Genomic DNA, 21,568 nt, shown 5'->3' with positions numbered 1-21,568 from the left:
AGCACTTTGCCCGTCATCCTGTGCGGCCGAGACGCTTGGTGGATGGGTGCCAGAGCACACCAGCACCCAGGCCAGCTACCGAAGCTCTGCGCTGGGACCTAGGTCAAGAAAACATTTTTAATTCAGGAGGGCAGAGATGGAGATGTTGCTGGAATTGGTGTGTGGGGGGCGGGGATCCACTCTGCCCCGGGAATCCAGGCTTCCTTTACCACCGGGCTAGCTGTACAGGGTTTATGTGGCTATTCTCAGACCACCGCCACTCTGCCTGTGGTCAGGAGTCTTCTGGCAATTATGCTGTGGACACAGGAGGTCTATTCTGGTTCCAGTTGGCTCCAAGTTGTTACATAGGTTTAACATGACCAGTGACCTGGATATAGAATCGAAAAGAGCGTGAGGGGCACCTGGGTGGCTCAGTCGGTTAAGCGTCTGACTTTGGCTCAGGTCATGATCTCGTGGTTTGTGGATTAGAGCCCCGCATTGGGCTGGGCTGGCAGCTCAGAACCTGGAGCCTGCTTCCGATTCTGTGTCCCCCTCTCTCTGCCCTTCCCTGACTTGCGCTCGGTCTCTCAAAAATAAACATTAAAAAAATTAAAAAAAAAAAAAAAAAGAAAAGAGCATTGGACCTAAGAGAAAACACATGAAAAGTGGGAAGAGCACTGGAATTAGAACCTGGATCCTGGGCCTCCAATTAGCCATGTGACACGGGACAAATCTCTGAACCTCGCCGAGCACAACTTTGCTCTGTGTATGAGGACAAGTCACACCCTGACCGGCTCACTCAGTTTTGTGAGGCTCCGTGTCTAAGTGCTAACCCAGAGCAACTGCTAGAACAATCCCTGGCTGGCATTAGTGCCCTCCAGGAGCATCCTGAAGACGTGTGGGGATGTTTTCAGTTGCCTCTGTGCCCACAGATCGCCACTGGCGTCGAGCGGGTGGGGGGAGGCGGTGGGATGCCAGTTCTCTGTGCCGTGTCCCGGACGATTCCACAGAATGAAGATGCGGCCCGTGGGCTTCGTGGCTTCTGAATGTCAGGCTGGACACTCACAGGGACGAAAATCTGCTCCAAATTAGATTACAAAACCCAGAGAAAGCGTTTGTGCAGAAAGAGGAGGTCTATAAACCAGAAGCCTCTGCCCTGCACCCAGAGAGCCTCAGTCATACCACACAGAGATCAATTTAATGACCTTTCATACCCCCCGCTGACAAAACATATTAGAAAACTGGAAACAGTCTCACAGTGGTAACAGAAATAATTTCACAATTAGAAATGGCGAATTAGACTCTCCGTATGTCCCTGCGGTCTGCAGACTTAATAGGCGCCTTTACACAAACCAAAATATTCATTCACTGGAGAAACAAGTTTGTGGCCAGAGATCAACTCTAGTACGTCACCTTCTTGACCATCATCTGTGTTTTCAATTCTGCAGTTGTAGTTTCTGAAAAAGGACAGTGAGTCTGAAATACAAGTTTCTTTTCACTGCCCTTGACAGGTACTTTCCGACAGAGAACCTGAGAACAGGTAGTTAGTAAGAGGGGGTGGGGTACAGCTTTGCCATTCAAAAAATGCCAAGGGCGTGAGCTGAGATGCGGCAGCACTTTTCTGGAAGGTTCTGGAGGCTGGTCGTTCAGCCTGTTCCAGAATGTGCCGTCAGGCAGGGGGTACAGTATTAAGGCAGCGGCTACAGTAATCGGGCTGAAGGTATTTACTGAGAACAAGGTCACGGGGTCTCCGGCTGCGGCTAGGTGGGGTCTCGTCTGGCTCGCTTAGGCTCCCGCCGCGCTCCGGGCCGCGAACTCTTCCTGGCCGACAGGCTCCGGAGGGAACGCAGGCTCTGCACCTGCTGGAGGCGCAGGCTGAGCTCCCGGTGACAGGCCTGCTGTGTGGACACCGTCTTCTCCACGTCCCAGCTCAAAGCGGCGGCCAGCGCTCCGGGGTCTTCCTTGGCAACCCACTGCGGCGAGAACGAGAGCCACTGAGAACGCGACCTCTGCTCCCTCGCCTGCTGCTGTCTCGCTCCCAGGGTTGTCCTCATGGGCCTGAGTTCGGGCAGCACCGGCGCACGTTGGGTCTTTGGCGGAAACGCCAGAACCCTTTCACACTCCGTGGCCACGGGCCTTTCCTTCCCCTCCGAGGCCGACCGGAAAGGGCCTCTGGAAAGACGTTCTATGGGAGCCACTTGTGAAGTCCTCCACTTGGGGGCAGTTTCGGTCGGGGGCAAGTGGAGAGGTCGCCCGCCTTCTAGCTACACGGGGGACGTGCCTGGGACAGGACAAGGCACGGCGCCCACTCGGACGGGTCTGAGTCAGGCTTCTAGTTCCCTGGCCATGGAGCCGGCACAAGATGGGCCCCCAGGCGCGCCTTTCGCTCAGATACTTTATGTGCCTCGACGGACGACTCGACGGATCTCCCTCAGGGGCCGCCAGAGAAGCCGGAGCCCCGCCGCTCCTCCCTGTCCGGTTCGCGCATTCTGTTTCCCACAAAGGACCCGGGGATGAGGGGTGACGATCTGCGGGAGTCCACCCGTTTGTTCAAGCCATTCTGATAGACATCAAGTGAGATGTCTGGCACAGAAGAGGCCAACGGGGCAGCGAGGAGCCCGGGCCTGCAGCGGCGACAGGCGGTCCCAGACGCGCCTCTGCAGGGCGGCGCTGCACCCCCGGGGGGACCGGCTCTCTGCAGCTCAGGGTCCCCCGTCCTCGCCCACCTCCAAATCCTGACTGGACAGGCTCAGCTCTGGAGCAGGCTTCTCCCTCAGCGCAGTAAGGAGCCGGCTCGGGAGTGTGACTTCGGAGGAGCCCTCTCTGTTACCACCCGTGTCGACTGCATCCGTCTGGTCCTGGCCGGTTTGGGACTCTGCAAAGCGGACACGAGCAGGAGGTGGTACACTGGGCAAACATACAGCTCTGCACAAACAACCGGAGCATCATCAGGCAGGCAAGGGAGAAGCACGCCCGGGCACCCGGCTGGCTCAGTCGGTTAAGCGACTGACCCTTGATTTTGGCTCAGGTCATGATCTCGCGGTTCGTGGGATCGACCCCTGCATCAGGCTCTGCACTGGCAGCGTGGAGCCTGCTTGGGATTCTCTCTCCCTCTCTCTGCCCCTCTCCTGCTTGCATGCACCCTCTCTCTCTTTCAAGATGCCAGTGGCCACGGTGTCTTTTTTGGCCACACTATAAGCACGGGCTCTCTCCCCAGGAAAGGCTCTCCAGGCCGTCCGTTCTCGGGGTGAGTCCCCCGGCCAGTGACTCCTACCTTGCTGCTTTGACAGGATGCTACCCTCCTTCTCCAAAGCCTGGAGGTAAAGCTCCAAGAGCTGCTTGGACTGACGGGCTTCCTCCCTCTGGTCCAGCACCTGCTGGAGGGTGTTCTGGAGCCCCAGGACCGTGGCGCAGCTCTGGCCTAGTTCCTGAGCCAGGTCCGAACACGGAGCATCAATGAGCACCTAACACACAAACACAAGAGACTTTAAGGAACCTAAAAACGCTTCCAAGACACCATGGCCCCGACCCGGCCATGGCAGGCTCCCTCCTTCCGTCAGCTCTCGGTGTAATCACCCCCTCTTGGGAACCTGCCAGCGTTCGCCAACTGCACTTCTGGGACTTTATTCTACGGACAAGCATGCACGTGCGAAATGACACGGAGCTTCTGACAGCACTGTCTGGAACACCAAGACTGATGACAACCAGTGGGGGTGGGGGGTGGGGGAAGGGCTCCTAATTAAGTCATGGCACGCGAGCAAAACGGACTACGACCAAGAGGTAGAAACGGGAACAGCAATGTCTTTTACGTACTAATCTGGAACATTCTCCAAACGTTTCTTTAAAAAAGAGTAGATGTGCTTCCATTTGTGGAGTGTAGGGGAGGAGAACATATGTTTGCATTTGGAGGTATAGGAAACATCTCTAGAATGCGAAATGGAGAACTTGATTATCTCTGGGAAGGGAAACTTGGTGGCTAAGGGGCCGGAGTCAGATTTTTCCTGTATGTCCTTTTTATTTTTTTTCCCTAAACAGCTTTATTGAGATAGAACCCACATACCGTATGACGCACCCATATAAAGTGTAGATCTAGGTGGGTTCTAGTACATTCACAGACTGGGGCAGGCAGCCCCCCTAAAAGAACGACACCCCTCAGTAGTCATCCTGTTTCTCCTCAAGGCTTCCCCAACCCCAGCCCTAGGCAGCCACTCGCCTAGCTTCTATCTCTACAGATTTGCAGCTACAAAATCCGTGGCCTTTCACGTCTGGCTTCTTCACTTCGCCTAACATTTTGAAGGCTTATCCACGTTACAGCATGTACGGATCCTTCACTCCTCTTAAGTCGTGTGGCTACACCACACTTATTTATCGATCATCAGTTCACAGACATCTGAGTTATTTTCCTTTGTTGGCTACCAGTATATCATTTTATACCTCTTGGATCTGAACCATAGGAACATATTTTTTATTTATTTTTAATGTTTTATTTTATTTTCGAGACAGAGAGAGACAGAGTGAGAGCAGGGGAGGGGTAGAGAGAGAGAGGGAGACACAGAATCTGAAGCAGGCTCCAGGCTCCGAGCTGTCAGCACAGAGCCCGACGCACTGTTTGAACTCATAGACCATGAGATCATGACCTGAGCCGAAGTCGGATGATTGATTGACTGAGCCACCCAGGACCCCCTGCGTGTATTTATTTGTATTCGAATATATAAGTTTGTAAGTTCAAAAAATTACCAAAAAACCCACCTTGTAGAAGGGGCTTCTCCTGATCTCCCGATCTAGACCAGCCCCTGCTCTCCACACACTGCCCCACCTGCTACCCATATAACATGCTTCCTGCTGTATCTTCCTCTCATCAGAAATCAAGCTTCTTCTATCAGAATTCCATGTCTGTCATGTTCACCACTGTAGTGTCCGGACGGAACCATGTCAGGCACAAGGTAGATGCTCAATAAATATTTTTTTGAATCAACAATACTATTTTTATCCCAATTTACTGGACAGAAAATGGAGGCAAAGAGGCTCAAAGTCATAGTGATGGAGCTGGATTTAATTCGGCTCCTCCGACTCCACATTCTTTGATGGTACCTCCTTAACTCCCCCGGGGAGACAAGGTGGGGCCCGGGCATCTGTATTTTCTGCTCTAGGTGCAAGAATCAGAAAATGAAGAGTCTTGGTTGTTGTCAAAGTATTGTTTAAAAATTAAGAAATAGGGGCGCCTGGGTGGCTCAGTCGGTTGAGCATCCGACTTCAGCTCAGGTCGTGATCTCACGGTTCGTGGGTTCGAGCCCTGTGTTGGACTCTGTGCTGACAATTCGGAGCCTGGAGCCTGCTTCGGATTCTGTCTCCCTCTCTCTCTCTGACACCCCCCCCCGCCCCCGCTCGTGGTGTGTATGTGTGTGTCTCTCTCTCTCTCTCTCTCAAAATAAACATTAAAAAAAAGGGGTTAATTAAGAAAAAAAAGTAAGAAAACTGGCATTACTATGGCAAGACACATGAAAAGTAAGGGGCCGGGGGCTGGTGGAGGAGGAAGCTTACCTGGAGGTCTTCCTCGGACAGGAGGATGATGCTGGACAGATCTTCTTTCAGCTGCCTGGCCACATTCCTCCACCTCAGCCCCGCCCCACTGTCCGTTTCGTCTACTTCAAAGGACTCTTGGGAAATCCAAGCTGTACCTCCGTCTGATACGGGGAGAAAAAGCCAGGCAGAGCCCGGTTAACCTGATGTGCCGTTTTCGCCTCCTCCTCCAACACACGGACCTGGAGGAGATCCGAACGTTCTTCCCACCGCTCATGCAGAGTAAGTTCAGTGGGGAGGGGCGCGCCTTCTCTCCGGGATTCACGGGAACGCCAATCCCCATCTAGGACCTACGTTTCTCCTTCTCCTCCACCTTCCATCACTTCTGTGGGAATCTGCTCTGCATCTTTTTTCTGAGAAGAAGCCACTTAAACCCAACGCCCAGTCATGCATATACTCAGGATCCTACCAACTAAGTTTTTGGGTCTCGGCAAATTCTGGCTGCACAAATGCTTAACCAAACAGCAACCAGGTGCCCGTGCCACCAATGAATGGTGATGGATGTTGTATTTGCAGAGATCATTCTGCAAACGGCCAGAGTTTCTTACCTGAATTGTTGTACGCCCACTTTTCATTGCTGGCCAATGCGACAAACTTAGTATTAGAAGGCAGACACAGGAAGTAATCATCGTCATCCACTATCGTGCCGTCCTCTGCCAGGACCAGGGTGATGGGTGCCAGGGACTTATCAATGGCCAGAATGTCACAGGCTGAGAGGAATAACATAGTCCGCAGTTGACAAGTATCCATAAGGAAATTACATCTGTCCCTGTATGCCCAACACATGTGCTCTCAGAATTCCTGGCAGGTTAACAGTAACTACAGTAACCACAACTACTGGCACTAATGTAACACTTCCCACACGCCTGGTACTGCCCTAAGTGCCTTCTTTATACAGTATTTAATCTTCTAACCATCCTGTAAGGTAGGTACTATTCTAGTCCCATTTTACAGATGTCAACCTCAAGGCTCAGCGAGGTTAAATAACCTGTCTGAGGTCACACAGTAAATGGCAGGGCCGAGATTTAAACCCACAGGCTGACTCCTGACAATGTTTCCTCCGGCTGCTCTCCACCCATGTTAGGAGCACTCACATCTTTACATGGATGAAAAACAAGCCAAAGTCGGATATGATTCCTTGCGAGCAAACAGCCTTTCGTTCGGTGGTCATCTTAAATTCTCCCATGTCAAATGTTTAAAAAAAAAAAAAAGGAATAGTAAAAATAGGAAATGTTTTTTTTGGGTCCCATGCAGCATTGTAATTTGCAGCCTTTCTAACCTATAGGAAGGCACAAGAGGAGTTGTTTGCATCAGTAGCTTCTCCTCTTTCTTGTCAAGGGGCAACAGGCTTGTAGGGGCCAGGTGTGTCCCATCACATTTGGTGACGGCGATGCCTACAGTGCGAACGGGATGAGGCCAAGCAGAGACTACAAATACGGTTCGGCAATGTCGCCCAGCACCCCAGCAGAACAGCAGGCCTTGCAGAGGCTGAGCTCCGAACACAAGCGCTTACATAAGGCTCTGTGCCAAGTGTATCCAGCCGATGCATTCAAGGGGAACGAAAACGTAAGTACCCCGATGCCAAGGACAAATATGTGAACACTGATATGGCAAAAACCACGTCACTAAAGCATTGATAATGCTTTGGCTGCTCCTGGGTCTCCGAAAGATTTGTCTTGTATCTTTCGGGGCCTGGTGACTCTCAGAGGAAGCACTGAACACTGAGCCGCACTATGATTGGGGATGACTCACACGTTTAACCCGCAGAATTTCCGTGGATAAACAATTTATTACTACTGGCTCATAATACTTTCAGGTGGTATAAATACAGCAATCCTGTAAAGTACGGCTGGAAATATTATACCCATTTTGCCGATGACAAAACTGAGGGCCGAGAGCCGGTTAAGTACAAGGTCAGGCAGCTAGTTAAGTGTGGGGCCGGGCTCGGAACTTTGGTCACTCTCACTCACGGCACCCGCTCCTTGTCTGGAACTCCAGAACAATCGGCAGCAGCTCTCTCTATGCCGCGCCAGTGCCGGGGGAAAGGCAATCGCACTCGGCCGTGGGCACCAGCGTCACGGTAGGAAGCCCGGGAGGCAGGCAGGCACCGGGCTGGGTCGGCTCCAAGGTCTGAGTGCTCCCAGGCAAGGCACCTAAGTCGACTCGGTTTCAATTTGCGTATTTCTTCCCGTCTACCTTCCCACCAAGCAGGTCTCACACGAGATCATCGCCTCGAAACTTGTCCATCGCTGTGCCCACGTGAGTTATTTTCGTCCCAAGTCGCTCCTGCGGACCCCGCTTTGGCCCTGCCCCACCTCCTCACCGGGCCCGGCCCCCCGCAGCCCTCGCCCCGGCCCCCCACAGCCCCCGCCCGGGTCCCGCGCCAACCCTTGCTCCTCAGCTCCTCCAGGCAGGAGGCCGCCACGCCATGCTGCTCGCGGCTATGGTTCCGGCGCAGCAGACACGGCTTCAGAGCCCGGATCTCAGTCTCGGCGCCCCCGACCAGCTCCATCTTCTTCAGGGTGGGACTCGACTGACTCGGGGAAGTCAGGGAGGCTCAGCGCGGCGCCTCCCCGCTCGCGCAGCTTGCCGGGAGATGTGGTTCTTTCTGCCGCAAATCACGCTGGGACCAACGCACGCCGGGAAGTGTAGTTTTAGTTGCCGCTAATCCCTTGTGGCTCCGCGGGCATGCCGGGAGCTGTAGTTTCTGGGATGGAAGCTAACTTCGTTACGTCGCTCAGTTCGGCCTAGAGGAGTGTTTTTCTGCCTTACATTTAGGAGCTTCAGTGGCGGGATCAAAATGACGTTAATATGGATTTATTTTGCATTACGAAAGACACGCATATATACCCCTTGGATTGTTAGGGCACTCTTATTTACATATATGGATGCATAACATTAACACTCCAAAGAAAGTCTGTCATTCTACTGTGTTCGTTTTCCTTTCCAAACTGAAAAGATCTGTAAGATATCTCAACCCTCAGGATAATCTGAAGGAAGTCGATTTAAAAAATTGACGAGTGTAGTTTTCAGCCCTGCTGAAAGGATAAGATACTCACACATTTCCACCAGTTTGATGCCCGGCTTCAGCTGTGCATGCAAATTGGGTTGGGCTCTCGGAACGAAATGCTTACATAACTAGATTAAACATTAAGGTCTCAAATAAATCAGACGGGAAAGGGAAAATGCGAACCACATCACTGTTTGAGATTGTCCAGATGCTGCTTGGCAATAAATTCATCCTTGTTCTAATACTGCTACTTTCCCCCTTCTGAAAAACCCTTAATAGTAGAATAATTAAAAAAATGTAAAAACGTTCCTCGCTTGAAGGGGGGCAGGCATTTTCTGTACACAAGAAATAGCTCATGTTCATCCAGAGTCTCGTTCATATTTTGTTTCTGAGAAAATAAGATACCTCATTAGAAAAGGGTAGGCATTTAAAACAGTGTTTGGCAGGAGGAATTGTTACTTGAGGCAACCCTTTTAAGTACTCATAATCAGTCAAAACACAATCCAATATGAACTGACTGATGGTTCTAATATATGCAATCTTTTCGTGTAAGTTTACATTTAGCTTAAAATCTAACAACTCAACCACTATAAAGTAAGAATGCAGAAGTCTCTCCTCTGCAAAAAGCTCCGTTCTGTGTTTTCCTAATAGATCTGCAAACTGTTATCAGACTCCTGTCTCCAAGATGCTCTAATTGTGAGTGTGTGTGAGGTTGTGTGTGTGTGTGCGTGTTTGGCCTGAATTTAGGAGCAGGAGTTGAGTCCTGGATCTTCTTATTACTAGCGGCTACCAAAGTGCCCGGTAAATAGTAGGCTCTCAACAAGTGGTACTCAACTGAACCATTAATTAATTAATTTCCGAGGATCTTCCCGTTCATTCATTTATTAAAGACTTAGCAAGTCCCGGCCTGTGCCCGAGGCACTGTGGGGATGGTCAGAGATTTAATTCAATGAGAGTAATACTCATATAATACTGCAAAAAAGACGGACTTAGGATCTTCCTGGCCAGCAGGGACCTAATGGCAATCGTGTGAGGTGACCCAGACGTGGGAGTTCCCCCACCTCCCCGCCCCCAAGCCCCCCCATCGACAGGCTCAGCTCCGGCTACTTTGGTCTGGGCGGGTGAGCGAGAGCGAGGGCGCTTGGGNTCGCCGCCCGGCCCCTCCCCCGGTGACCCCTCTCTGACCACACTCCCAAGCTGAGGCTCGGGGGCGCCCGGGGGCCCCTGCCTCCCGCCTGCGGACCCCTCGGGTCCCACTTGAGCTTGGTCGGGACGGTGGCGGGACCCTTGAGAAGCCTCCAGCCTTGAGCTGCGAGGGCCCCTGCTTGAGGAGACAGGGGTGAGAACCTCGATCGTTCTCGGTCGTCCCCTCCCCGGGGGGCCCTGGCTCCACCAGGATTCCCATTCTCCCGCAGCCTCAGCCTCGCGAGGTGGCCCCGCTGCCCGCCTCTTCGTCACCTTGGCGCTTTCCCTGCCGGTGGAGGGTCTGAAATGTCCTCGGACCCTCTCAACACGGTGATAGGATGGGGACTCACCGTAAACAACAGACGCCACCAAGCTTTTGGCTGAGGATCCGTCCTTGCTTCCCAGAGTTTGGTTTTCTCGGCCAAAGGGCTCCCTTCTAGCTTTTCAGCCGCAGATTCAGCCAAATCACACTCCATTAAGGGGACCTTGGGGACCAGTGTTCATGCTGTCAGGAAGCAGGGGATGATAAAGCCTATGAATGGGTTTGAAATCCGAAGGGGGGGTGGGCTGGGGTGGGGTGGGGTGAGCGGTACCTTGCGTTTACAGAGGCTGTGCTGTCACGCTGGGGACAAATGAACGTTTGTTATCTTGTGTAATGCTCGTTACAACCTCTATGAAATACAGGCTATTAACCGCCATTTCACAGGAGTGGATACTAAAGGTCTGTAACATACCCCAGATCACGTGTCTGATCGGGTCTGCATTTAAACCCAGATGTGTGTGACTCCGCCGGTTGGCCACACATGCTTACATTTAGTTAGGATTAGACGGAGGAAGAAGAAAATAGTTTCAATGTGGACTTCATCTCTCACCTCCTTGAAACAAACACCTGTAGGTTTTTCACAGCCTAGCGGCATTTCACTTCCTTCCTCGGCAGAAGAACACTACTTATTGTTTCTTACTGTTTTATTCCTCAGTATAGGTCTGTTACAGGAATTGCACTTAGACAAGTTGTGTGTCCCCCAGACCAGCTTCTGTTAGCAGAGCGAATGATTCAGAAAGAAGACGTCTGGATTGTAAAATACGGGAAATAACTCGGGCCGATTCTGGCTTTCTCACCGTCAGAAATTCTGGAGTGTGGGAGTGTCTGCAAGGAGGGGCCCTTCTTTCTTGCCTTGCCTCACTTAGCTTCCTGAAATGCCGAGGCTCCTCAAAATCTGGGCTTTTCTGAACCGTTACATGTTAGGGATGCCCACAGGCTGGGATTAAAGGATGTCTTTATTCCCTGATTCTTCTAGGACTTTTAGTTTGCCAGTGCTGTGAAGGTTACTAAAGAGCTTGCCCATTGGAGCCATTGTAGTGCCCACAGAGTCCTTTGGTTCTGGAAACTGCCCTCTCTGTACATGTGGAAGGGATCCAAGGTCCTCTGATGGGGGTTGGCCATACCTGTTGGGTTTTCAGCTCTGCTGCTCCTTTGCCCTCCTTTCCAAAGCTGCAGGGAGGGGATTGCATCAGAACACACCGGCAGTGTGGGGAAAATTTGAACTCCATGCCAAATTCTGTCATTGTGTAACAGTACGCTGCAAATGCACACTTTTTAAGTGGACCAGCTTCTAGCGTTTGCTTGCCATTTCGTTTTCAAGTCCTGAGCGACTTTGTTTCCTCTTGCTCCAGTCAAAGCAGAGTGGAATTGAAAGAACAGTTTGGATAATTCCTCCAAACCTGGTCTGTAAGAAAGAACACATTATGCCTGTGGGGCTGAGTCAGTATTTGTTTCATAGAAAGTTTGTTGGTTGGCTTTGTGGCTTCAGTTTCTTGTTTTGAAAGGTACAGGTGATGACCAACCCCTTCTTCCTTTGAGAGGCAATGTGGAGCAGTGGTGTGGGCTCCAAAGCCATCCTTACTGGCTTAGAATCGTAGCCCCACTACTTACAGCTGCGTGATCTTGGACAAGTGACTAAACTTTTTAAAAATTTTTATTTATTTTGAGAGAGAACAAGCGAGCACGAGTGGGGGAGGGGGAGAGAGAGAAAGAGAGAGAATCCCAAGCAGGCTTTGGCGCTGTCAGCATGAAGCCAGACTCGGGGCCTGATCCCACAGACCTCGAGATCATGACTTGAGCTGAAATCGAGAGTTGGTTGCTTAACCGACAGAGCTGCCCAGGTGCCCCCAAGTACTGCACTTCTTGGCTTTAGTTTCTCCATCTGCAGAATAGGAATAATACTAGTGCCTATCTCATAGGGTTTCTCTGAGGATTAAAGTACTTTATTTTAAAGTTTTTTTTTTTTTTTTTTTTTTAATTTAGAGAGAGAGGGAGAGAGAGAAAGCTCCAGTGGGGGAGGAGCAGAGAGAGGGAGAGAGAGAATCCCAAGCAGGCTCCACACTGTCTGTGCAGAGCCCGACGTGGGGCTTGAACCCACGAACCATGAGATGATGACCGAGCCGAAGTTGGACGCTTTACTGACTAAGCCACCAGGCACCCCAATAAAATAATTTTTTTAATGTTTTAGTTTTGAGAGAGAGAGAGGGAGAGGGTCAGGGTCAGGGAGAGGGGGAGGGAGACACAGAACCAGAAACAGTCTCCAGGCTCTGAGCTGTCAGCACAGGGCTTGATGCAGGGCTCGAACTAAGGAATCGTGAGATCATGACCTGAGCTGAAGTTGGATGATCCACCAACTGAGCCACCCAGGTGTTATTTTAGAACAGTGCCTGACATAGTAGTGTTATTATTACTGCATTCATAAACTCTCAATCTTCATTCAGAAACGAGAAATCTTTCTTCAAGTCCTATTATAATGTTTTCTGGGGGTATGATCTTTCACATGTTGATGACCAGTCCACTAAAGTTGTTCTGTTATTTGTTCTGGAGTAACTTCTTTCATATTTGAAAGAATATGTCTTTTGTGACTTTTAGTTATTAGTGACATACTTGCTTTTTTCATAATGGTAGTCTTTTTAGTCTTTCTTCCAGACACTCTGTTGGAGTTAGAAATTACATTTATTGGGGCACCTGGGTGGCTCAGTCGGTTAAGCGTCAGACTTCGGCTCAGGTCATGGTCTCCCGGTTCGTGGGTTCGAGCCCCGCATGAGGCTCTGTGCTGACAGCCAGCTCAGAGCCTGGAGCCTGCTTCGGATTCTGTGTCTCCCTCTCTCTCTGACCCTCCCCTGTTCATGCTGTCTCTCTCTCTCTCTCAGAAATAAATAAAACATTAAAAAAAAGAAATTACATTTATTGCTTCATATCCTTGTGTTTTCCCCATGTTACTCTGTTTTGCGTGGTTGATCCCTTATGAGAGACCCTTCTAGTCCGTACGTGGAATGGCCCATAGAAATGGGAGCTGTTCTCCCTATTTCTGTACGTCTCCACCAGCTGTCTTCAGTGAAGAGCAGAGGCGTGGTTCAGTCTGATTGCTTAGTGGTTGTGGAATATTGAATATATTACAGAACAGAGATTTCAAATCCGTTGAGATTCCCTGGTTACAGTATGTTTGGGATTGAGGACACACAGAAGCAGGGGAGGGAGAAGGACACGGCAGAGACGTTAAGGGGTGCGGGAGCATGGCCTCGTGTCCTGAGTCTTTGAACTCCAGCACTGACTCACTATTGGACTCACCACTCCACCTCTCTGAGCCTCTTTTCTCCTCTGTAAGGCAGTAATTACCCTAAAGGGTTGCTCCCAGGGCTGACCGAGCTCACAGACCTAAAGAGTGTTTGGCCTATAGTAAGTGCTCAGTTTAAGTTTCCTTCTCCCAAGTCTCTATGTGCAGTTTTGGAAGTCTGCTGATCCCCCCCCACCCACCTTTATTTAGTGTTTGTTTATTTTTGAGAGAGTGTGAGTGGGGGAGGGGCAGAGAGAGGGGGACAGAGGACCCGAAGCAGGTTCTACGCTGACAGCACAGAGCCCGACGTGAGGCTCGAACTTACAAACTGTGAGGTCATGACTCAAACTGAAGCCAGATGCTCAACTGACTGAGCCACCCAGGCACTCCGGAAGTCTGCTGAACCCTTGAATAGCAGCAGTTCACGTGAGATATTTCCCCCCTCAAGTTTTTAGTATTTTGAAAATTTTCCAACCTGTAGAAATGTTGAAAGAATAATACAGAAAACTCTCGTAAAACTTCTATAAAAACTTCAAGATACACTGCTTACATTTTGCTGAATTTGCATTATCTCTGTCTCTTTATATTTTTTTAAGGATTTGAGAATGAGTTACAGAATTACAGTTTTCTGTCCTAGAATTCACCTTGTCTTAAGAGTAAGGGTAACCATAATACCGTTATCACACAAGAAATTTAGTATTGATAAAATATCATTATTTAAGAAGCGCCAGGGTAGCTCATTCAGTTGAGCATCTGACTCTTGATCTCAGCTCAGGTCTTACTCAGGGTTGTGAGTTCAAGCCCCATGCCTAGTGTAGAAACCCCCCCCTCCCCCCAAATCATTATTCAGGTGCCTGGGTGGCTCAGTTGGTTAAGTATCTGACTTTGGCTCAGGTCAATATCTCTTCGTTCATGGGTTCGAGCTTTGTATCGGGCTCTCTGCTGTCAGCATGGGTCCTTTGTCATCCCCTCTCTCTGTACATCCTCCACTCACATTCCCTCTCTCAAAAATAAACAAACATTAAAAAATAATTACTTAATAATATAGTCCACGTTCAAATTCCCCCAATTAAGAAAAATCTGAATCCAGTCAAGAAATAGGTATTGCATTGTCTCTTTAGTATGCTTTAGTCTAGAATGATTCCCTCGTCTTTAAATTTTTTATTTTTCTTTTCCTTATTTTTAAAATATTTCTCTTGAGAGAGGAGGGAGAGAGAGGAGAAAGAAAGTGGGGGAGGGGTAGAGAGAGAGAGAGAGAGAGAGAGAGAGAGAGAGAGAGAGAATCCCAAGCAGGCTCCATGCTCAGCCTGCATCCTGATGCAGGGCTCAGTTTCACCACTGTGAGATCGTGACCTGAGCTGAAATCAAGAGTTGGATGCTTAACCAGCTGAGCCACTCAGGTGCCTGTTTTCTTTCCTTTTCTTTCTTTCTTTCTTTTTCTTTCTTTCTTTCTTTCTTTCTTTCTTTCTTTCTTTCTTTCTTTCTTTCAGGTGCCCGTTTTCTTTCCTTTTCTTTCTTTCTTTCTTTCTTTCTTTCTTTCTTTCTTTCTTTCTTTCTTCCTTCCTTCCTTCCTTCCTTCCTTCCTTCCTTCCTTCCTTCCTTCCTTCCTTCTTTTCAACTTTTACTCAGTATTAAGAGAGAGACAGAGCATGAGCGGAGGAGGGACAGAGCAAGAGGGAGACACAGAATCCAAAGCAGGCTCCAGGCTCTGAGCTGTCAGCACAGAGCCTGACATGGGGCTCGAGCTCACGAACTATGAGATCATGACCTGAGCTGAAGTCGTCCGCTTAACCAACTGAGCCACCCAGGCGCCCTTTTTTTTTTTTTTTAAACTGAGGTTGAGCACAGAGCCAGGAAGCACACAAATTATATGTACAGCTTGGAGAATTTTCAAAGTAAGCACACTTGTGTAACCAGTACTTACATTAAGAAATCAAACATTACCAGGACCTCAGAACCTGGCACCCCCCCCGCCCATAATTCTCCTGTCACTGTCCAAGCCTCAGAGGTTGTCCCTATCTTGACTCAAAATCCTTAGATTGATTTAATAGCTTATTGAGTGACAGTTGCTCCGTGTGGCCAAAAACTTCACTGTGGGATTCTAATAGGTATGTTGTGGTCACTATTTGTGACTTTTGACAAATATGCATACCTGTGTAACCACCACGATAATCAAAATCAAAACAATTCTCTATGCTGCTTCCCAGTAAATCCTAGCCTTTGGCTTCAGGGACCGCATCACTATCGATTATATTTCTTTTCTAGAATCACATATGCGTGAATTCAAAATGTATGTATTCTTTTTTATCTCACTTCTTTTGCTCAGAATAATGTTTGTGGAACTTATACTGTATCAGTAATTCATTAATTGTTAGTAGTGTGTAGTATTCTATTGTATAGATATACCACAATTTGTTGATCTGTTCACCAGTTTGTGGATATTTGGATTCTATTACCTATTGCTGCATGGCAGTATTACAGCAAATTTACACAAATTACCAAAAAGAGCACACATGTATTATTTCAGTTTCTGCAAGTCAGGACGCAGTTCAGCTGAATTTTACAAGGCAAAAAATCAAGGTGTCTGCTGGGGTTGTGCTCTCATCTGGGTCCCGACTGGGGAAGGATCTGTTTCCTAGCCCGTGTGGCTGTTGGCAGCATTTAGTTCTTGTGGCCTGCAGGCCCCTGGTTGACTGCCAGTAACAAACTGGCACCCTCCGTTTTTTTGCCTCTGGGGTCTCCTTAACATGGTCATTTGGCTTCCTCAAAGCAAATAAGGAAGAGAGCCTCATGGAAAAATGGACACTACAGTTTACATAATGTAACCACGTACATGTAATTACATGCATCCTTTCACCGTTCCTGTACCTTCTTGGCCTGAAGCAGGTCACAGGTCCCACCCGCACTCAAGGGGACCACACAAGGGCATGAATACTGGGAGGTGGAGATCATGGGAGTCACCTTAGAGTCTGTTCACCCACATGATTGGTTCTAGTTTGGGGCTACTACAAATACTCATGTATGTGGAGAGATCGGTTTCTTTTCTTTCGTTTTTTTTTGGTAAATATTTATGAGTGGAATTGCTGGGTCATATGGTAAGTATATATTTAGCCTCATAATAAACTGCCTAAAGGTTTTGCAAAGTTGTACTATTTTTTGTTGTCGCCAGCAGTATGTGAGCGTTCCAGTTGTCATGTATCCACACCAACACTTGGTATTATCTGTCTTTAATTTTAGCCACTCTCGTGAGTGTGTAGTGGTCTCTCCTTGTGGTTTTAATTTGCATTTCTGTGATGACTAACAACATTAAGCATTTTTTCTTGTGCTTATTGGTAGAGGCTGGGGTTTACTGTTCCGGCATCATCTGTTGGACAGATTACCCTTTCTCCATTGGATTACCTTGCCACTTTTGTACCAAATTAAAAGATTGTATGTACATAGGTCAGTTTCTGGGCTCTGTTTTGTTTCATTTAGCTCTGTGTCTGGCCTCATGCAAATGCTGTCTTGATTGCTATACCTTTACAGTAAATCTTGACATCAGGTAGTGTTAAGTCTTTTGATTTTATTGTTTTTCAAAATTGTTTTAGGGACATCTGGGTGGCTCAGCCAGTTAATCGTCTGATTTTGGCTTAGGTCATAATCTTGCGGTTTGTGAGTTCAAGCCCTGCATTGCGTTCCATGCTGACAGCTCAGAGCCTGGAGCCTGCTTCAGATTCTGTGTCTCCCTCTCTCTCTGCCCCTCCCCTACTCATGCTCTGCCTCTCTCTCTCTCTCTCTCTCTCTCCCTCAAAAATAAATAATGAAACATTAAAAAAATTGTTTTAGCTTAGGTCCATTGCATTTCCATATAAATTTTAAAATCAGTTTATCAATTCTTACAAAAAAGCATCTTGAGATTTTTATTGGGATTGTGTGGAATATATAGATCAATTTGGGGGTGAATTGATGTCTTGGCACTATTGATCTTCTAATTCACTAACATGGTGTGTATCTCCATTTAGGTGGTCTGATTTTTTCTCAGTGTTTTGTAGTTTCAGCCTGTATAGGTCATGTACACATTTTTAAAAAATTCTCTAAATATTTCATATTTTGGCATGTTATTTATGGATTTCATTTAAAAATTTCATTTTTCAGTGTTATATTTTGGAGGGAGAGACCACATACAAGTGGGGGAGGGACAGAGAGAGAAGGAGACACAGTCTGAAGCAGGCTCCAGACTCCAAGCCATCAGCATAGAGCCTGACATGGGGCTCGAGCCCATGAGCTGTGAGATCATGACCTGAGCTGAAGTCAGATTCTTAACCGACTGAGCCACCTGGTGCCCCTAAAAATTTCTTTTTTCTTTTTTTTTTTAAATATTTTTATTTAAAAGTTTATTTATTTAAAGTTTATTTATTATTTATTTATTTTGAGAGACAAAGCACAAGCAGGGGAGGGGCAGAGAGAGAGAGAAAGAAAGAGAACCCCAAGCAGATTCCACTCTATCAGCGCAGAGCCCCATTCAGGGCTCGATCCCACTCATGACTTGAGCTGAAGTCAAGAGTCAGATGCTTAACCAACTGAGCCACCCAGGCCCTGCGAACTATACATTTTTGAAGGTGCCCTTTATCGGGTGGAGAAGATTCAACTTTTATAGTTAATTTGTTGAGTGTTTTTGAAAATATTGTGTGGGTTTTGACTGTTATCAAGTGTTCTTTTTGCTATCTGTTGATCCTATTTTCTTTATTAATGTGGTGATTCACGATTTTTCAAATGTTAAATTCATTTTGTATTTATTGGATAAATTCCACTTGGTTATGATGTATTATCCTTTCTGTATATTGCTGGATTTGGTTTGTCAGTATTTTCTTAAGAGTTTCTTCATTTATACTTAAGAAGGATATTGATTTATAGTTTTCTTTTGTGTGTGTCTAAAATCTTTGTCTAGTTTTGGTATCAGGGTCATGTTGGCTTCGTAGAATGAGTTGGATACTTTTACCTTTTTTTCTATTTTCTGAAATAGTTTGTCTAAGATTGGCATTGCTTTTTCCTTACATGTTTAAGAGAATTTACCAGTGAAGCCACCAGGGCCTACAATTTTATTTTTTTGACTTCCATTACATGCTAAATTTCTTTTTTAATTAAATATTTTAAATTATGTTTTAAATTTAATTTTTTAAGTTTATTTTGAGGAGGGGTGGGGAATGCACGTGTGAGCAGAGGCAGGCGCAGAGACAGTGGGAGAGAGAATCCCAAGGAGGTTCTACACTGTCAGCACAGAGCCTCACATGAGGCTTGATCTCACAAACTGAAATCGTGACCTAAGCCATTGAGGCTCAACTGACTGAACCACCCAGGTGCCCTTCCCTTGTTTATTTTATTTTATTTGTTTATTTTTTCCCTTCATAGTTTATTGTCGAGTTGGTTTCCATATAACACCCAGTGCTCATCCCAACAAGTGCCCTCCTCCGTGCCCATCACCCCCCTTCCCCTCTCCTCCACTCCCATGAGCCCTCAGTTCTCAGCATTCAAGAGTCTCTTATGGTTTGCCTCACTCCCTTTCCCCAACTATTTTTCCCCTTCTTCTCCCCCATGGTCCTCCGTTAAGTTCCTCCTAATCTACCTATACGTGCAAACATACGGTATATGTCCTTCTCTGCCTGACTTATTTCGCTCAGCATAACACCCTCAAGTTCCATCCACGTTGCTACACATGGCCAGAGTTCATTTTTTCATATTGCCATGTAGTATTCCATTGTATAGATAAACCACATCTTCTTGATCCATTCGTCCGTTGATGGACACTTAGGCTCTTTCCATGATTTGGCTGTTGTTGAGAGTGCTGCTGTGAACCTTGGGGTACACGTGCCCCTGTGCATCAGCACTTCTGTATCCCTTGGGTAAATTCTTAGCAGTGCTATTGCTGAGGTGCCCTTCCCTTATTACCTTTTAAGTATCTATCGATATGCAGTGATTTTCCTGATTTCACTTATAATACTATAAATTAATGTCTTATGTATTTTTTATTGATTGGTTTAGAGGCTATCAATCTTAATAAAATAAAAAAACCCAGCTTATATTTCATTGACTGTAATTTGTTTTATTCCTTTCCTTCTTTGTTGTTGTTTTAGAGAGAGAGAGCGAGAGAGAGCATGCATGCACGCATGTGAGTGGGGAAGGAGAAGAGGGAGAGAGACCAGGACAGAGAGAATTTTTTTTTCAAGTGTATTTTTGAGAGAGGGCTTGCACACAGGGATGAGGGCCAGAGAGTAGGAGAGAGAGAATCCCAAGCAGTCTCCACACCCAGTATGGAGCCCAAGTGGGGCTCAATCCTGTGACCCTGAGATCATGACCTGAGCTAAAATCAAGAGCCCCGTGCTTAACCAACTGAGCCACCCAAGGGCCCCTATTTCTTTCCTTCTATTTTGGGTTTCATTTGCTCTTATTTTTCTAGCACATTGTCTAAAGTTAGTACAGTACTAAAAACATTAAATTTCCTTCCCAGCACTGCTTTAGTTGCATTCTACAAATTTAGATTATGTTGTGGTTTCGTTTTTGTACAATTCAGAAGATTTTCTTACTTCCCCTGTGATTTCTTCTTTCACCCAGAGCTTATTTAGAAGTCTGTTTAATTTCCAGACATTTGGGATGTTTTTCCAGATTTTCTTTTCTATTATTGACTTCTAGTTTAATCTCATGGTCAAAGAGCATACTCTGTTTAATTTCAACCCTTTTAAATTTGAGATTTGTTTTATGGTCTGTCGTGGTGAATTTTCCTTGTGAACTTGAAAATAATGAATATTCTGCAGTTGTTGGATGGAGCATTCCACTAATGTTAATTAGGCCAAGTTGGTTGATAGTGTTATTTAGGTCTTATGTATCCTTATGGACTTTTTGATTAAGGAGAGCGGATTATTAAAGTCTCCAACTGTTAATTGTGGATTTGTCTATTTATAGCTTTTTAATTCTGTCTGATTTACTTCACGTATTTTGGAACTTCGTTATTGTGTGCATACCCACTCAAGATGATTATGTCTTCTTGAGCAACTCCTTTATTTTTGAACTGTCCTTGTTTATATTTGGTAATATCTGCTATTTTGAAGTTGTCTGAGATTAATATTGCTACTGCAGCTTCCTTACGACTAGCGTTTGTATGAGATATCTTCCATCCTTTGGCCTTTTACTTATGTTTCTTTTTGTTAGAAGTGGTTTTCTCCTAGATAGCACACGGCTGGGTCTTGCTTTTCCCCCCACAAAGTTTGACAGTCTCTGCCTTCTAACTGGAATGTTCCATTTATATTTGAGGTAAATATAAATATGGTTTGGTTTAAGCCTACCATCTTGCAATTTTTTTTTTCATCTGTTCTTTGAACCCTATTTGTCTTCTGTTGGATTGAATTAAAAAAACTTTTTAAGATTTATTTTTAAGTAATCTCTGCACCCAATATGGGGCTCAAACCCACAACCCAGGATCAAGAGTCGCATGCTCTACCTACTGAGCCAGCCAGGTGCCCCAGATGGAGTAATTTTTAAGGATTTTGATCTCTACTATTGGTTTAGCTGTATCTCTATTTTNTTTTGTTTTGGTGTTTTTTTTTTTTTTTTTTTTTTTTTTTTTTTTGGTCAGTAATTACTGTGAAGTTTACCATATGTTACTTAAGGTTCCCAGAGCTCATTCTCAAATGATAAACCAATTCACATAGAACGTAAAAACCATACAACAGCATGGTTCTGTTGCTTCTGTCATCCGTTATACTATTAGTGTCCTGACTTAACTTGTACCTGTGTCATCAAATCACCCTGCAGTGCATTTTGGAGAGACAGAGCGTGAGCAGGGGAGGAGCAGAGAGAGAGGGAGACACAGAGTCTGAAGCAGGGTCCAGCCTCTGTGCTGACAGCTCAGAGCCCGATGTGGGGCTGGAACTCACAAACCACGAGGTCACGACTTGTGAAGTCGGACCCTCAACCGACTGAGCCACCCAGGCGCCCCTCCCCTGCAGTGCATTTTAAGTTATTTTTTTTAATTTTTAAAAATTAAAATAGTAGAAATAAATAAGATAAAATGAATATAATATACTTAAGATATCTTTGCTATTTACCAGCATATTTACCATTTCTGTCATTCTTTTGTGTATCCGGTTTTCATCTGGTATTGGTTTTCTGCTTATAAGATTTCTTCTGGCATTTCTTGTGGTATGGGTATACTGTTGACAAATTCTTCTGGCTTTTTTTTTTT

At 46.7% G+C, this 21,568-nt stretch overlaps 1 protein-coding gene across 1 annotated transcript; it reads right to left on the bottom strand.

The window, feature by feature from the left end:
- Window positions 1-1,158: 1,158 nt before the first annotated feature.
- Window positions 1,159-8,123, bottom strand: DFFA (DNA fragmentation factor subunit alpha). The gene is made up of 6 exons (XM_077763829.1): window positions 7,948-8,123; window positions 6,108-6,269; window positions 5,521-5,663; window positions 3,254-3,443; window positions 2,706-2,854; window positions 1,159-1,952 (listed from the first exon to the last, which is right to left on the bottom strand). Exons 1-6 carry the CDS (start codon window positions 8,069-8,071, stop codon window positions 1,740-1,742), a joined length of 981 nt encoding a protein of 326 aa, XP_077619955.1. The 5' UTR covers window positions 8,072-8,123; the 3' UTR covers window positions 1,159-1,739.
- Between the last annotated feature and the right edge of the window lie 13,445 nt (window positions 8,124-21,568).

This window comes from Crocuta crocuta, unplaced genomic scaffold, assembly GCF_008692635.1.
Source record: "Crocuta crocuta isolate KB4526 unplaced genomic scaffold, BGI_CrCroc_1.0 scaffold13, whole genome shotgun sequence".
Classification (NCBI taxonomy): Eukaryota; Metazoa; Chordata; class Mammalia; order Carnivora; family Hyaenidae; genus Crocuta; species Crocuta crocuta.
The sequence above is the reverse complement of the archived record's forward strand: the minus strand, read 5'-3'. Positions and strand labels throughout refer to the sequence as shown.

What these genes read in the sequence shown, in the direction of transcription:
- DFFA (XM_077763829.1), bottom strand. Translation starts at nt 8,071, where the DNA reads ATGGAGCTGGTCGGGGGCGCCGAGACTGAGATCCGGGCTCTGAAGCCG. An exon ending in CATCCTGTCAAAGCAGCAAG is followed by an intron (nt 2,855 to 3,253) that starts GTAGGAGTCACT and finishes TCCGCTTTGCAG; the next exon opens with AGTCCCAAACCGGCCAGGAC. An exon ending in TGTCCAGTCAGGATTTGGAG is followed by an intron (nt 1,953 to 2,705) that starts GTGGGCGAGGAC and finishes TTCTCGCCGCAG; the next exon opens with TGGGTTGCCAAGGAAGACCC.